The sequence below is a fragment of the Fusarium oxysporum genome, chromosome V (genome assembly GCF_013085055.1).
Source record: "Fusarium oxysporum Fo47 chromosome V, complete sequence".
In the NCBI taxonomy this organism is placed as follows: domain Eukaryota; kingdom Fungi; phylum Ascomycota; class Sordariomycetes; order Hypocreales; family Nectriaceae; genus Fusarium; species Fusarium oxysporum.
This window is the reverse complement of record NC_072844.1, coordinates 281,903-296,676: the sequence shown is the minus strand read 5'-3', so window position 1 is coordinate 296,676 and position 14,774 is coordinate 281,903. Positions and strand designations below refer to the sequence as shown.

Here is a 14,774-nt window from a genome sequence, read left to right as displayed (position 1 = left end):
GAAGACGAGAGGCGAATTGCGCTGCTTCAACTTTTCAAACAATGGCTCTAAGCCAGCTTAATCGTGATGAAACGGAGGGAATCGTCGTTGATCCCGACATGTCGTGCATAGCAAGCCCAACACATTCTGAAACGTCGTCACGACGTCGCCGCTTGGACCAGCATCAGCATTCCCGAAACCCCAATCGGCGTGATTCTCGTCGTTATGGATTGTGAGTAGATCCCTATCAGATAAGAATGAGTCGGCAAGATGCCGCAGTACGCTCACAGGGCTGACTAATTCTCTTACGAACACAAAAAGTGCTTGCCAAGTGAGTCCCGTCTGTTGTTCAGCTCCCAGTAGTCATGGAGGACGCGTTTAACACGAGCTAATAATCACACGCGTTTCAGAGTTGCAAAGCACGGAAGATTAAATGTACTGGAGAACAGCCCGTTTGCAGGGCCTGTCAACGGTCTGATAATGCTTGCATATGGCCTGCCAATACCCAGGTCAGGATTGACAGAGCAAACACGCGGATTCAAGAACTCGAGTCCGCTTTACAGGAAAGCCAAAGACAGAACGAACGGTTGAGCAGTGAGAATGGTAATACAACAACTGCTGATGTCACAAATGTTGGCCAAGACAATGTCTCTCCGGCTGGATCCATGCCGTTGCTTGGGCAACTCGGCTCTACGCATGCATCACCGAGCGATGCCCGCTCAAACACCATCGACGCCACGATTTGGTCGCAGGTTGGCATCGGAGAAGATGGCTCAATCACTTACAACGGCCCTACCAGTCGCTTCCACGCTGGATCTTTGACAGGAAACGGCCCATCGCCATCTACCACGCAAGCTCCTGCCGGTTCAGCCCAGGACGTAGAAATCAAATCATCTCAGGTTGAGCGCCTGCGATCCCAATATGACTTGCTTGACACAGTATGGATTCCCTTAGCCAAGTCCAAGTCCATGACGGCGTTTGGCATCACGAATGAAATGGGATGGCAGATCCTTGATATGTACTGGACTTGGCTTCATCCATTGCATAATTGCATCTATCGACCAGGTAAGTAGCTCGATCCATTGCATAATTGCATCTATCGACCAGGTAAGTAGCTCGTCTTCGATTACATGCTGCGGCCGAGTTATAGATATGTGTAGTAACGCGAATGTGACTGTAGTTTTCCTGATGGACATGGCATTAAACGGCACGTATTATTCCGACTTTCTACTTATGGCAATATTTGCTTTGGCTGCTCGGCATCTCAGCCGACAAGAAGGCGACTCAGTTGACTCCAACATGGGTGAAAGATTCTTCACCCGCGCCAAGATGCTACTCATGGATGAACTGGACAATCCCAAGCCACGAATTCCTACTATTCAAGGGCTTCTTATTCTCGGAGGACGCCAATGCGCCATTGGCAAAAGCTCTCAGGGATGGCTGTTCACCGGCATGGTAAGTCCATCAAATAAACGCGGGTATAGCTATTGTTCAACATGGCTAAGCATTGCCTTTTGGCACACACAGGCAATCAGAATGATGGTGGACATTGGGATACACCTAAATGCGAATCGAATCGCCGAACTTGAAAGATTAACTCCATCCGAAATCGAGACACGAAAACGTTTATACAACTCGGCTTTCATATGGGATAAGACGCTTAGTCTTGCCCTTGGACGGCCACCATCATTGACAGGTTCTCCATATGGACCGGACGAGATCTGTAAGTCTCCTTTAGTGGAGCGACAGTAGCCTGCAGTTATGGCCTTGGGGATCAACACTGATATACACAGTTGACCACTACGATGACGATCGAGACTGGCGGCCCAGCGATATCGATATTACGAATTCCTCCTATAATCCAACACCAATGTATAATACGGCAACGTTTTGTGCCTTCTGTCAACTTCACGTGGTCTGTATAGCACAACACCCAATAGCAGGGAATGTACTCATACTGGCCAGATAACAACCGATATGATGCTGCTTCTCTTTGATCGTGGTCACTCGGAAAACATCTACCCCGAGATCGACCATGTTTCAAATAGGCTAATAGCGTGGTACAACGAACTACCTACATCACTCAAGATTGACGAGGGAATGACTCAGTGTCCACCCCCCCATATCGCTTCTTTGAAGTTAGTGCTAAAAGTCCTTCAATGAACCTAACTAACAAGAATTACTCAAGTTTCTTATACCACGCTCTCCATATTCTCCTCCTCCGACCGCTCTTACATTCTCCCCATACCTCGATCCGCAACTCGTCCCTCCAAACATGCGTCAACCACTCTAAAAGGATACACGCGATCCACGATCTGTACACCAAAAGCTTTCCTCACCGCTTGATGACATACCAAGTAAGCTACTGCGTATATACTGCGGCTACTGTCGATGTTCTTGATATGAGGCGGTCTGAAGCTGGGGTTCGGATTGATGCCGCGCGGCGACTCGGCATGGCTGTCCGCACGCTTCAAGAAGAAGCTAAACACACGCCTGGAAGTGGTCGGAGTTTGGATACCATCAGGCGGCAGCTGACAGTGTGGGAAGTGAGCGCCCCTCCTGATACGAGTCAACAGGAGCCTTGTGGAGGTTCTGCCGCCAACCGGGCTGGTGATGCGCAGCCACTCGGGTTGAACAGGGCGGAAGAGCCCCGAGCATCTCCACATCCAGTGGCTTCTGACGTTGGAAATGGTGGACCGCAGGCTAACAATGAAGGGGCGTCTGGCTTTTTGTCGAGATATCAAAGTCCTTTTAGCTTCGGGATGCTTGATACCGGAGCCGGATTTCATCCCGATTCATTTCCCTGGGACATGACGGAAATATTTGGCAATTCACAGGTGTATGGAGCACCAGAACAGACTGATCAAGTGTTTCAATAAGATGTTTCTGGTCTAAAACTGAATTGAAACCCTGCGGGTCAGATCAATTTGATACCCCGATCCTAGTCTAGATACCCGAGTAAGACGCGCGATGCAAGCATCAGCTGTCACTCGAAATACATAGCTATGCCCCTATGGCATAACTCCAACCACACCAGCCATCTCCTTTGAACAACACAGCCTGTACAGAATTGTACGTCTCCACCACCAACAAAGACTCAGCCAATACCTTTCACCTACATCCGATCGAATAGCCCTCAAGGGACGTATCGGTACAAGGGGTGAGAATCACCCTTCTCGGCAATATCTGCAGGAACATGGTCGGTATCACTCTTACCATGCACGCGGTCACGGTGACGGTTCTGCAGGCGCAAGCACGCGCTCAAAGCCAGTGCCATAAGAGAAGCAGCCAGAAGTACTCCCGCACAAACCCACATGCCCTTGAAGTAGTACGGCCCCTGCGACTTGGGGAACAGGCGAGCACCAAGAATGGGACCGCACTGGCCAAACATGCCGAAGATGGCAAGCCCTGCACCTCGCTTGGAGCTGGAACCTTGGTTGTCTGTCACCCAGGTGAAGGTCAGAGCGACAGCAGGGAATACGCCGGCACATACGAGGAACGTAGCAAAGTAGCGGATGGCCGTGGTATGGATGACGGCGAGGAGAATATATCCCACCGCGCCGACGCAGCAAAAGACAAAGACAAAGACACCGCGCTGGCCCACGCGATCAGAGAGCATGCTCATGCCCACGCAGACAACAAATGCGGCAATGTAGGGGCAGGCAGATAGACCCTGCGCGTGGACTGAAGTGTATCCCATGTCCTTCAGGATGGTAGGGAGATAAGCCGGAAGAGAACCGAATGCTGTGTTGAGACAAAAGATGATAAAGGCTTGCATGTAGTTCTTGTAGTCGTAAAACGCAGAAAATACTTGGGCAAAGTTGAGCTTTCTCTCGGTATCCTCTCCACGACCCTTGATAGCGCGCTGGCTGATGATTTCGTTTTGTCGAGCTGTGAGGAACCGGCATTGTGCAGGAGATGCCGGCAGATAGTAAAGTGCAACCAAGGCTAGAAATAGTGTTGGAATACCCTCTATACGAGATTTTAGCCTTAGTCTAAGATCTTAGGGTGTTTTTGGGGGGGATTCCTTACCAACAATGAACAGGAGCTGCCAGTTGTGGATCTTGGTCTTTGCCTGAACGATGCCGTACGCCAAGGCCGAGGCGAAGCAATTCGCAAGCGGTGAGAAGGATATGAACAAACCATATCGCAGTCCCATCTCACGTCGGTGATAGAAGAAAGTCAGATACAGCGCAACAGCAGGAACAAAGCCAGCCTCAAAGGCGCCTATCAGAACTCGCAGAGCCAAGATGCCGGCAAAGTTGTGGGTTGCTGCCTGAAGAATACTCGCAGTGCCCCATCCAAAGGCCATGCAAAAGGTCCAAAGCTGTTGTAATAGGTATCAGTATTCGTTCGTGCGTCTTCGATATCGGGAGGGTGTAATTACCGGGAGTGGCATGAACTTCCAAACCAGAATAAGCTGCAGAGAGATGATTAGCAAGTTGTACTACAAAAGACGCGTGCTGGTCGTCATGGAAGCTTACCCAATGGAAACAGATATAGGCAATGTAGTAAGCGGTCACGATCCACGAGTAATCGTTCGAGGTGATACCCCAAGCCTGGCCCATGCCGGCTGTGTATGCGTTGCCAATGTTACCACGATCAATGTAAGAAACAAGGTAAAGCGAGCCGACGCTATCATAGCTTGTTAATTCAACTCCTGAGGTGAAAATCAATCGGCTTGTCAGTAGTTACTCACAGAGGAATCAAGCACCAATCGAGCTTGCGAAGAGCCTTCTTCTCCTCCTCGGGTGTCCAGCGGGTTTCCTCAGTACCAGCTTCCATCTTCTTCTCGTCTAAGACGGTCATGGTTTCAAGGTGCTGAGACTCTTGAGTCGATTTGACTTGAGTTTCGTTCTGAGACATGGCTCAATGAACAAGTTGGAGGACGTTCTTGACGTTGTCGTTTGGAGTTTCCGAACTCTGTTGAGCTGTTCCGGTCAGATTCTGAATGGAACTTGGGCCTGGAGATGCAATCGATGGTTACAGCATTCTTTAAATAAGATTCATGGAGTTGGAGACGTCCCCGGGGAAGCTGGGGTAAGATCTGGGGTATGTGTGACAGTGTATCTGTCCGGATTCCATTCCCTGCGTTGCTGTGATTGGGGCCAACGAGTCATACCAAGTTGGTGTAGTGCCGGAATCTCGCGAGAGGCTTTCGGTAACATGCCGACGTACGTGGTGGGGCTGTCGGGGTTTAGATAAACATGCCGAACCGGTATGCAGATCCCGTTACAAGGTTAAGTTAACCGTCCATGTGTTTATTGGTGAATATATCTTGAGTTACCGGGGATGCCACGCTCCCAGGCATTGACCTAAACAACAAGTCTCACAATAAGATGGGTAGTGTTCAGTCAGAACCAAAGCGACCTGCATTCAACCAGTTGCCCTGTCGAAGCTGTGATCCAAAATACTCAGCTTGGGGTCTCTGGGGCGCCAATGATGAGTTGGGGACGCTGAATCTACTCACGCCCGCCATTGTCAAAGATGCCGCGAAAGAGATCATCATCGGTGAGCAGATTACTCTAAGGTAAGTTTTGACCACTCTGTTTTGTTTGGATTGGACACGATGGCTCTAACAATGTAGCTTATCCATTGGTGCCTTTTCGCAACCCATGAATCCAGTGAGAAAACCATGCAGCCATAGAATCATTGCCAAGGGTCATGCCAATGATGATGAGGTTAGTACGCTTTCCCCCACGCCTAATTCATCCATCCAATATTGATACACCTGGCAATCAGCTCGACATGAACACCCAGGGCTCTAGTCACTGGGATGGCTTGCGGCATTATCCATACCAAGACAGCCTATTGTACTACAATGGAGTAACTCAAGATGACATCTCGGGAGTTGCGGCAAATACCAAAATCGGTATTCAAAGTAAGTGAAAGTCAAGTCGGTTTGCGGCAACGTTTCACATGCTAACATGTCGCGATTACAGACGTTGCAAGGCGAGGTATTGTTGGACGAGGAGTCTTGCTCGACTGGGCTTCATACGCCGCCGACAAAGGTATCGATACACAGTCTCCATTCGACTCTTTCGAAATTACCCTCCCACAATTACAAGAAGTCGCGACAAATCAAGCAGTCACTTTTCACACCGGTGATATTCTTCTCATCCGCACAGGCTGGCTCAAGGCATATCGGAGTTTGAGCCAAGAGAGCCAAGCAGCACTACCTCGCCGTAAGGTGCGAACATCCTGTGGTGTCCAGGCTTCAAAGGAGATGATACAATGGCACTGGGAGAACCAATTCGCTGCTGTTGCAAGTGACACTGTGGCTTACGAAGCCTGGCCTAGTCCACGACCAGCTGGTGTCGCTCTCCATGAGGTCTTCCTCAGTGGTTGGGGTATGCCCATTGGCGAGAGTTTTGATCTGGAGGCTTTGGCAGAGAAGTGCAAGGAACAAGGCCGTTGGTCATTCTTCATGACAAGTGTTCCTCTTGACATTCCTGGGGGTATTGCAAGCCCTCCAAATTGTATAGCGATTATGTAACAGATATTTCACAGCGAGATACATGTAACATGTATCTTAAAGATTGAGGAAAACATTAAATGCGAGTACGCTGAGTATGGGTTAATAGCCTATTGATGATAGGTCCTGCTCTTATAGCCATTCGTCCCAATCGGATCCAAGAAACGAAGAGATCAGCTTTAATAGATACGGTCCTGCATCCTTCACCTGCCATAGTGACTCCCCAGCGTGAAGTAGAATAGAATAGCGGCCTAAGATTGCAATAGCTTCCGGAATACCCCTTTCCAGCAAGACGATAAAGCGTTCTGGTAATAGAATCGGCCAAACGAATATCATGCGCAGGCCAAATGAGCTCCTGTCAGGATACTGTAGATCATCTAGAGCCCCTTCTATCATGCAAAGAGCCTTGGTGCATGCCTCCTTATCATGATCGTCCAACCGTGCCGTCCGCGAAAGCAGTGACATAAAATGCGGGCGAAGCGGAGGTGGGTCATGAAAACCCAGAGGATCAAGGCCTTTCGTGATAAGAGGGCCGACCTTTGACGTCAGTAGTATCTCCCATTCTTGTGCTGTCGTGACAGCTCTGACGCCCCGGTGAACTCGTGCACCTTGCGTAAATCGGTCGACAAATGACCCGAGATCAGGATCTCGCCTGGCAAGCACATCGACCAACATGTGGCGGCCTAGTATGGAGGAGAAGAGTAGCCTTGCTATGGAATTCTCATCAGCAGTAACAGTGTCCTCATTGTTGAATAGTTCGATAGCCTTGGTCTGCAGTTCCACTGCCTGGCGTGAATAGCAATCTGCCTCGTCGGTATGGGCGGTTGATAGGTATCGAGCCGAGATTGCCAGGACCTCGAGCATTAAATACTTCTCTCTCAGAGCAGCTTCTAGTACTAACTTTGTAGATGAATGATCCTCTTCAAGCTCTGGGGCATATATGGCGAATGAAAAATGAACAAGTAGCTCTAGATGGCTCATGTTGACGTCGGTCGTCTGTGCCTTTTTCATTCTTAGACTGCTTGTGGCTGATGAGTTCTCTGCATCTTGCATCAAGGTCGAATTCGACTCCGAGGATGAGAAGGTGACATCGTTCAGATCCTGTGAAAAAAACTGTGAGAAAGCGACCAAAAGAGTTGTAAATGAACTTGATGGTAGGAGTACAAAATGTCATGAGACATGGTTCATACCGGAGACTTGCGCTCGCGATACTCGCAATTTCGCTCTGCAGTAATGCAGTTTATACAAATGGGTTTGCCTTCGTCACACTGCCCAAACTTGTCAATAATACTGACGCATGTATGTAGCACATAAAGAGAACTTACCCGGATATGCCGGCGCTTGCACTCGAGGCAGCCTTTCCTTGATTTTTTATGCCTACAGCGTTGCATTTCTGGAGCAAACTGCAGAGTACCAAAGAAGGGCCAAGGGGTCCTTGTAAGTGCCTGGATTGGCTGATACTACCGATAGGCTTTATGCGGCAGCGGTTTGGAGGAATGGCGAGACAGAGAAACAGAAGGGAAATAGCTGGTTCTTAATTACGCGTATTTTAGATGCGCCGGAGGATGCGGATAAGAGCTTGAGATGATGAGAGAAAAGGAGTTAGAGCAGGGAAAAATAAAGATCCCGATAGTGTAATAATAGCACTTGACTAGGTAATAACAGGTCATCAATTGTGACTTATCTCCGGAACTAAAAATGAAACCATCATTGATTGGAACACCTGTAGATAGCGCAATAAAGGAGCTTGGGGCAATTGCTGAAATACGCGTAAATTTTAGTGGCCCACTTTCGTCACACAGAAAGCAGAAAGGGCAAATCAACAGTCTAGCTTCAATAGTTGGAGTTCCCTGGTTTTGCGAAATTCGTGCAAAGCGAGAAATATATATTGGTCCTGAAGGGGTATTAAGTAATCTGTATCTTCACGGCCTAATAAATATATCCTGCCTCTTCGCCCTCGTAACTTGACCTATGAGGCCGATCTCCATAGCTTGTCATACTGATTCGTTTATTCAATGCTTATTTTCAAAGATCGTTTAAACAAAAATGTCCGCCATCAAAGATCGAGAAGAGGATATTGGATTTACTCCGGAAGTTGGACAAGATAACTCTATTGAGCGCGATGCTGTGATAGGAGAGCAGGAGAAGGGAGAGAGACGCCCTCCTGCGCATAATGATCTGGATTCCATCCCTTGGTCAGGAGCAGATGATCCAGCAAATCCAAAAAACTGGTCGAACAAGAGGAAGTGGCTCAATATCACGGTTCTATCACTGCTTACAGTCGTAACGTGAGTCCTTACTCAATCTACCTGCTGCACCTCTACTCACGACACGACAGTCCACTTGGTTCTTCAATGTTTGCACCCGGAATACCAAGCATCATGGCCGAGTTCCACGAAACGTCTCCCAACGCCGCTACCTTCATCCTATCAATCTACGTTCTCGGTTTCGTCTTTGGCCCGATTCTAATTGCACCACTGAGCGAGACGTACGGCCGAAGAAAGCTTTATATATGGGGAAACATACTCTTCACCATCTTCAGCGTGGGAACGGCTCTGAGCAACAGTATGGGGATGCTTCTTGGTTTTCGATTTTCCATGGGCTTTGCGGGAGTGGTGCCTATCACGATTGGGAGTGGAAGCATTGCTGATATGATGGCTCTTGAGACGCGAGGTCGCGCTATCTCAATCTGGGCGCTGGGTCCTCTGCTTGGCCCATGTATCGGCCCTGTTGCTGGTGGATATCTGATACGTGCCAAAGGGTGGCGCTGGGTTTATTGGCTGATTTCGATCATTGTACGTATCCTAACGCCCATGTTCTTTCTCATGCGCCCAGCACTGATATTACGATTAGTCAGGCGTGCTTATCCCTATCTCAACTTTCCTGCTCGACGAAACCTTCGCGCCCGTGATTCTCCAAAGACGCAATGCCTCACTACCTCAGGATATTACAAACTCAGCAGTACCTAATAGGTCTACTTCACGACCAGTTGATACGTTGAAGTTCCGAGCTGCGGCACTTCGTCCTACCAAGCTTCTATTTCTCGCTCCGCTTGTTACACTAAGCGCACTCTACATCGCGATATCATACGGAATCCTCTATCTTCTCATCGCTACCTTTTCGTTCGTCTACCCACAGCAGTATGGCTTTGACGAAGGAACCAGCGGGCTAGCCTTTATCCCTGCTGGTATTGGCATGATCCTCGGGGTCATTGGTATCGGACAAGTGACGGACCTTATGGTCAAGAGAAACAAACTCAGAAGAGTAGTGCACCAACCCAAGTTTCGGCTCGTTCCTATCATTACGATTCCTTGTGGGTTAGCACTGCCCTGTGGCCTCTTCATTTACGGCTGGACGACGTATCACACCTTACATTGGATTGTTCCCATGATAAGCGTTTCGATCATGTGTATGGGACTTATGACTGTCAATGTAACCAGCCGCCTTGACCTGAGCAAACAAGTAGCTAACGTTATCTAGTCCTGCATTCAGAATTATCTACTTGACATATATCCACGATATGCTGCATCTGTCTCAGCAGCGTTGACGATCCTGAGATCCTTTGTTGCAGCATTGCTGCCTCTTAGCGGGCTACAGATGTATGAAGCAATGGGTCTTGGATGGGCCAACAGTCTTCTGGGATTTGTTGCATTGGTTCTGATCGTTATACCCTTGGCTCTGTACAAGTTTGGAGAACGGATTAAAACATGGCATGTACCAAAGTTGTAATTTAATTATTAACAAGCTTTGATTTCCTTTCCGACTTAGAAGTCTGGCTTCTTGACTGTTAGAGCGTTGACTGGATAATTTCAAGATTACCGCAACGTTTGCAGTCAGCATATTATTAATAGTAGAGTTGACTTCGATAATAAGGCTCTTAGAGATTGGTCTGCTCTTCTCTATTATAACAGTACGTATTGTTTACGGCATGATACATTTTGCTTATCAGACGATGAGGACGACTATAACATAACTTCATTAATCATAACAATCGAAAGCCGGCATCAGCCACTAGGCTGAGAAATGCGAGCCAATAATGCGCTATTTGAGTCTATGCGGTGTTGCAGTTGTCCCGACTCCATGAAAATGTCACAGATGAACCACTGCAGATAAGCTTTATAATACGTGTATAAAAATTGCGGGCTAACCTGTATGGACTAGAGATCCTATTTTTAATCCAGTCCTATACACCGCACTGACAGATGCCCCGCTCGTAAATAATACGGGTGGGTCGATCTGCAAGCCTAACATCAGCGGAGAAGCCGGTCATTATTGTCTTCGTATGTCAAGTACAATCGTTGCTTTCAGATAAATACTTCTGATACCTCTGGAGGACTCTTTGGTATAATCACTTTGAGATCCATATTCCAGACGCTCGTTTCTATTATTGCCTAAAAAAGAAAAAAGTTTTCCCCTCGCTTTTCGTCTCTCTTTTCCTTACACCAAAGCTCAGTCGATTTGTAGCCAACGCCCCTACCATGTCGGAATTCAAGCTTTACCACTACGACCCATCGTTTACCGCCGCAATTATCTTTCTAGCTCTCTTTAGTGCTTTAACACTCTGCCACCTCTTTCAACTCATTCGGTACAGAACTTTCTATCTTGTTCCGTTCCTTATTGGATGTATTTGTAAGTGGCTGATACTGCTTGCCCCTGAGTATGCACTCATTAAGCCATAATAGTCGAGGCAATTGGCTATGCTGGGCGTGCAATATCTGCAAAGCAGACTCCTGACTGGGCTATTATGCCTTATGTCCTCCAAAGTCTCCTTCTGCTCCTCGGTCCGACGATGTTAGCAGCTTCTATCTATATGTCGCTTGGACGACTTATCAAATCCCTTGAAGCCGATTCTTACTCACTGGTTCCGATTGAATATCTGACAAAGACCTTTGTTATTGGTGATGTCATTTCCTTTCTGGCACAGTCTGGGGGTAAGCTTGAACCATATCCTTTGGCATTAGTGGCATTAGCTGTGATACTAACCTCTGATAACTATAGGAGGAGGTATGCTGGCCAACGCCAAGTCCAAGGGTGACCAGAAGATGGGACAGAACATCATTATCGTTGGCCTTGCTGTTCAAATCTACTTCTTCGCATTCTTCATCACTATTCTTCATATCTTCCATCGTCGAATTACTGCAAACCCGACCAGCAAAAGCCTTTCTTCGATTTCTCCCTGGAAACAATTTGTCCTCGTTCTCTACGTTGACAGCGGTCTAATCATGATCCGATCTCTTTTCCGTTTGGTTGAGTACATCACCGGATCGAACGGCGCATTGCAGTCAACTGAAACATATATTTATGTATTTGACGCTTCGATGATCTTCATCACCGTAGCTCTTTTCAATGTTGTTCACCCGGGACGAGCGATAATAACTCCCAGAGAGCCGGAAGAGACGTTTCATATACGCAATGACTCAGCAAGCATTCCTCTACAGAACAAGAGCCACTTGTCGCCTTCCATTGTCCAGCAACCTTTCACCGCGTCCGACCGTCATCGCTATCGCTATCTACAAGAACATCCAATGGCTCAACATCCTCCTCAAAATCATACAGACTCACTTGACCAGTATCACTACCCCTCCTACTCAACTTCGCCTGGTCGATTTCACGGTCAGGTTTGAACAACTCTTGGAACTATGGTGCGCTCCTCTCCAAGTTATTGCTCGAAGACGTCACGCTCATTGGATTGCATGTAGATTTGTTCGTGGACATTGAGATCATCGCATTTGCATTAATATGGATATTTGACTGCGCCAGGATATAGATAGCAAGTTATATTTATCGGGCTACGCCAAGACAATGACACATGTACACGTTTGGGACCTTGATAGAGAGAACTTGTATAGATCTGCAGCTCTGTGTTGCCTACAGCGAAGGAAGGTAGTGCTTGTAAACGAGTATAGTGTTAGGAAAGCAAAAGCATCTCGCATCTCAGTAGAAGAAAGGTGTTATATATACAGTTAACAAAACTTGTTGCCTGACTAGCTGAACAAGAGCTAGACTAAGAATAGAACATGCCATGCGCTGTAAAGACAACAGCTGCTCCTGTATCCATCACAAGACTCTCCAGGCCCCCAATGCTGTAATCCTCCAACCCTACATGACTTGTCACCACCAAGGCGCTATCCAGAATGCTTAAGTATGGTAGATACCCCATCGCATGTCAACTCCTCCAACCAGTCCAGTAAGACTCTGGCATCCCATAACACCAGCAGCGCCAACCTTTCCTTCCCACTGAAACTTTTCGATAGAGCTGTTGATCAGATCAATGATGTCCTGGTTGCCGATATGAGCAGCGTTCATGTTAGATCCAGCTCCCTGTGCGCCGAAAGCACAGGTTCCGTACTGGACCAGCTGGTGGTGCTCACCGCCAGCACCGACAGTCCAGGTGCCGCCGCCTGCGATGTTGCGGGCGATTTGCTGGCAGTCAGAGACTTGGGGAGAGCCTCCGGAGGAGTGGTTCTCAAAGGTAGAGTCGCCGCAGTCGTTGACTGAGTTGCGCTTGGTGAGGGTAGGTGAAGACTCGGTGATGGGAGAGGCTGCGGCAAAGGCTGCCATGAGGAGGGTGAGGATGCTGGTGTTGACGAGCATTTTGATGGTTGTAGATTATAGATGTTGGTTGAAAGGGTTGTGTGAAGTTTGAGTGTTTGAGAGAGTGATTGTGAACAGATATCGGGAAGTGTCAGCGACTTATATACTCGATATCTAGGCTTTTGGCTAGAGTCCAATCAGTTCAACACTTTCAATATCCCCGTCATCTCAGACATCGGCTAATGAACTTTTGCCTCTGAAGGATTACCGTTTACAAAAAGACCTATCCAGCGCATAGGTATGCCGCCATGTCCTATTGGCCCCTTTAGCGATCTTTCCGCAATAGTATGGGTTTACCTAGTCTGGGCCCATTTTCAGAGTCACCGAATGTTCCTCCTGCCAAATAAGCGAAAAGAACAGTTTTCGTATAATGGTCCAGTTGCAGAAATAGTCCCATTTATTTTATAGTTGTCATTGTGGCAAGAATAAGCACAGCGACTAACAAAGATTCATTAATTCTATATGATATTTATATGTTTCAGTTATGTTGAAGTGGCAAATGCCATTGCTCTAGGCTTTCAGATTATGATTTAGGCTACCCAAGTCCTCCTCTAATAACAATCATTTTTGCAGATCTTAGCTATACCCTCTCTCTCTACAATAATGTGAGACCACCTGCAAGTCAAGAGTTTCTCATTCATAGATCGCCCACGATCTATTTTCAGAGCCGTGAGTAGGCGAGTCGCCTGATTCAATGATATCCATACCAATAGCAAGGCCAAAAAGGTGGAAATATACGACAGCAAATGACCTATAATTTCTATTCAGGTCGCTATTACTTTCACAGTCGTCCTCAAAGTGGACATAATTCAATGATAGGACCCTTTGGTTACGCTCAAGATCCTTTGAAGTAAGCGCTAGCTGTTTGAAGACCGGTCAATAGCAATGCAGCGGTGACAATATTTTTCATTCGACTACTTACGGATCTCGCTGACCAGATCCGTCAAAGTTCCGTAGTCGATCCAAATTTATCGGCGGTAGAGAGGAGTCAGCCGGCAATTATAGCCGTTCAATCCTTGACATTCGAGCTCGGGAAGACCAAGCCCCCACAGCTCTTCATGCTTGGCCCAGCTCTGTTGCAACGTCAGCCCCAGCAAGGCCGATGCTACGATGGCTCGAATGGATTTGCTCATCTGGCTTGGCTTGCTTTCGATGGTCTGGCTCATACGTGGAGATAAAATTGTATAACATCACAGAGATCATTGGAGCACCCTTCCATCTTGAACTTGATATCGTTAAAATGTTGAACATGTTCGACAATAATCTCTGTTTGGTGGTCTTTTTACTCGGAGAGGCTAAGCCAGATGTATTAGCGGCCCGAAAGGTCGGCCATTCCGATTGGAGCAAGATACCCTTGTCTCAACATAAGCCTTGCTTGAAAGGACAGTGATCTGCAGGGCCCGGATCATTCCCCGCTTATCTCAATGGGCTGAGCGCAACGGGCCGAGGTACAGGGTAACCGTGACGGCCTTGGTATTTAGAACTTATCATAATATAAACAATATTATTTTATATAATTTTAAAATATAAATAAATATTATACACTTATTAAAGAGTATGTTAGCCAGTTATATAAAGCAACCTTTAAAGTAAATTAAGTTACTAATACTATTTACCTTAGCTGCAAATTAGGCTGCCAGTTATCTGCCTGATAGCCTGACAAGGTCAGCCTTGCAGATTGCTATGCAGGCTTCAGCCCCATCCAACACATTCTTTGAACATCATC

The 14,774-nt window shown here is 47.4% G+C and overlaps 7 protein-coding genes across 7 annotated transcripts; 4 read left to right on the top strand and 3 right to left on the bottom strand.

The window, feature by feature from the left end:
- Positions 1-236: 236 nt before the first annotated feature.
- On the top strand, positions 237-2,924 carry FOBCDRAFT_250109 (fungal-specific transcription factor domain-containing protein; the record flags this gene model as incomplete). The annotated part of the gene is made up of 8 exons (XM_059610903.1): positions 237-257; positions 390-582; positions 622-1,044; positions 1,160-1,434; positions 1,507-1,702; positions 1,773-1,894; positions 1,945-2,117; positions 2,168-2,924. 8 exons carry the CDS (start codon positions 237-239, stop codon positions 2,856-2,858), a joined length of 2,094 nt encoding a protein of 697 aa, XP_059464826.1. The 3' UTR covers positions 2,859-2,924.
- Positions 2,916-4,797, bottom strand: FOBCDRAFT_182016 (major facilitator superfamily domain-containing protein). Its single transcript, XM_031183144.3, has 5 exons — positions 4,679-4,797; positions 4,464-4,614; positions 4,367-4,399; positions 4,012-4,306; positions 2,916-3,951 (listed from the first exon to the last, which is right to left on the bottom strand). Exons 1-5 carry the CDS (start codon positions 4,786-4,788, stop codon positions 3,116-3,118), a joined length of 1,425 nt encoding a protein of 474 aa, XP_031038786.3. The 5' UTR covers positions 4,789-4,797; the 3' UTR covers positions 2,916-3,115.
- Positions 4,798-5,272: 475 nt separating this feature from the next.
- Positions 5,273-6,475, top strand: FOBCDRAFT_182013 (putative cyclase-domain-containing protein; the record flags this gene model as incomplete). Its single annotated transcript, XM_059608577.1, has 3 exons — positions 5,273-5,490; positions 5,627-5,860; positions 5,922-6,475. Exons 1-3 carry the CDS (start codon positions 5,319-5,321, stop codon positions 6,473-6,475), a joined length of 960 nt encoding a protein of 319 aa, XP_059464825.1. The 5' UTR covers positions 5,273-5,318.
- Positions 6,456-8,036, bottom strand: FOBCDRAFT_222336 (uncharacterized protein). The gene is made up of 3 exons (XM_059609606.1): positions 7,780-8,036; positions 7,645-7,722; positions 6,456-7,555 (listed from the first exon to the last, which is right to left on the bottom strand). Exons 1-3 carry the CDS (start codon positions 7,843-7,845, stop codon positions 6,587-6,589), a joined length of 1,113 nt encoding a protein of 370 aa, XP_059464824.1. The 5' UTR covers positions 7,846-8,036; the 3' UTR covers positions 6,456-6,586.
- Positions 8,037-8,500: 464 nt separating this feature from the next.
- On the top strand, positions 8,501-10,183 carry FOBCDRAFT_135089 (polyamine transporter 3; the record flags this gene model as incomplete). The annotated part of the gene is made up of 4 exons (XM_031183140.2): positions 8,501-8,742; positions 8,793-9,249; positions 9,308-9,886; positions 9,935-10,183. 4 exons carry the CDS (start codon positions 8,501-8,503, stop codon positions 10,181-10,183), a joined length of 1,527 nt encoding a protein of 508 aa, XP_031038782.2.
- A 603-nt stretch (positions 10,184-10,786) lies between these two features.
- Positions 10,787-12,382, top strand: FOBCDRAFT_319010 (RTA1 like protein-domain-containing protein). Its single transcript, XM_031183139.3, has 3 exons — positions 10,787-11,083; positions 11,137-11,385; positions 11,453-12,382. Exons 1-3 carry the CDS (start codon positions 10,933-10,935, stop codon positions 12,076-12,078), a joined length of 1,026 nt encoding a protein of 341 aa, XP_031038781.2. The 5' UTR covers positions 10,787-10,932; the 3' UTR covers positions 12,079-12,382.
- Positions 12,383-12,412: 30 nt separating this feature from the next.
- On the bottom strand, positions 12,413-13,466 carry FOBCDRAFT_222332 (putative necrosis-inducing factor-domain-containing protein). The gene has a single exon (XM_031183138.3). It carries the CDS (start codon positions 13,046-13,048, stop codon positions 12,593-12,595), a length of 456 nt encoding a protein of 151 aa, XP_031038780.1. The 5' UTR covers positions 13,049-13,466; the 3' UTR covers positions 12,413-12,592.
- Between the last annotated feature and the right edge of the window lie 1,308 nt (positions 13,467-14,774).

Bases quoted from the DNA above. Each gene is read 5' to 3' on its own strand.
- FOBCDRAFT_182016 (XM_031183144.3), bottom strand. From the start codon at position 4,788: ATGACCGTCTTAGACGAGAAGAAGATGGAAGCTGGTACTGAGGAAACC. The intron at 4,615-4,678 runs GTGAGTAACTAC...AAGCTATGATAG, and splicing joins GATTGGTGCTTGATTCCTCT to CGTCGGCTCGCTTTACCTTG. The intron at 4,307-4,366 runs GTAATTACACCC...CTATTACAACAG, and splicing joins GGAAGTTCATGCCACTCCCG to CTTTGGACCTTTTGCATGGC.
- FOBCDRAFT_222336 (XM_059609606.1), bottom strand. From the start codon at position 7,845: ATGCAACGCTGTAGGCATAAAAAATCAAGGAAAGGCTGCCTCGAGTGC. The intron at 7,723-7,779 runs GTAAGTTCTCTT...AAGTTTGGGCAG, and splicing joins GCAAGCGCCGGCATATCCGG to TGTGACGAAGGCAAACCCAT. The intron at 7,556-7,644 runs GTATGAACCATG...TTTTTTTCACAG, and splicing joins ATCGCGAGCGCAAGTCTCCG to GATCTGAACGATGTCACCTT.
- FOBCDRAFT_222332 (XM_031183138.3), bottom strand. From the start codon at position 13,048: ATGCTCGTCAACACCAGCATCCTCACCCTCCTCATGGCAGCCTTTGCC.
- FOBCDRAFT_319010 (XM_031183139.3), top strand. From the start codon at position 10,933: ATGTCGGAATTCAAGCTTTACCACTACGACCCATCGTTTACCGCCGCA. The intron at 11,084-11,136 runs GTAAGTGGCTGA...AAGCCATAATAG, and splicing joins GTTCCTTATTGGATGTATTT to TCGAGGCAATTGGCTATGCT. The intron at 11,386-11,452 runs GTAAGCTTGAAC...TGATAACTATAG, and splicing joins CTTTCTGGCACAGTCTGGGG to GAGGAGGTATGCTGGCCAAC.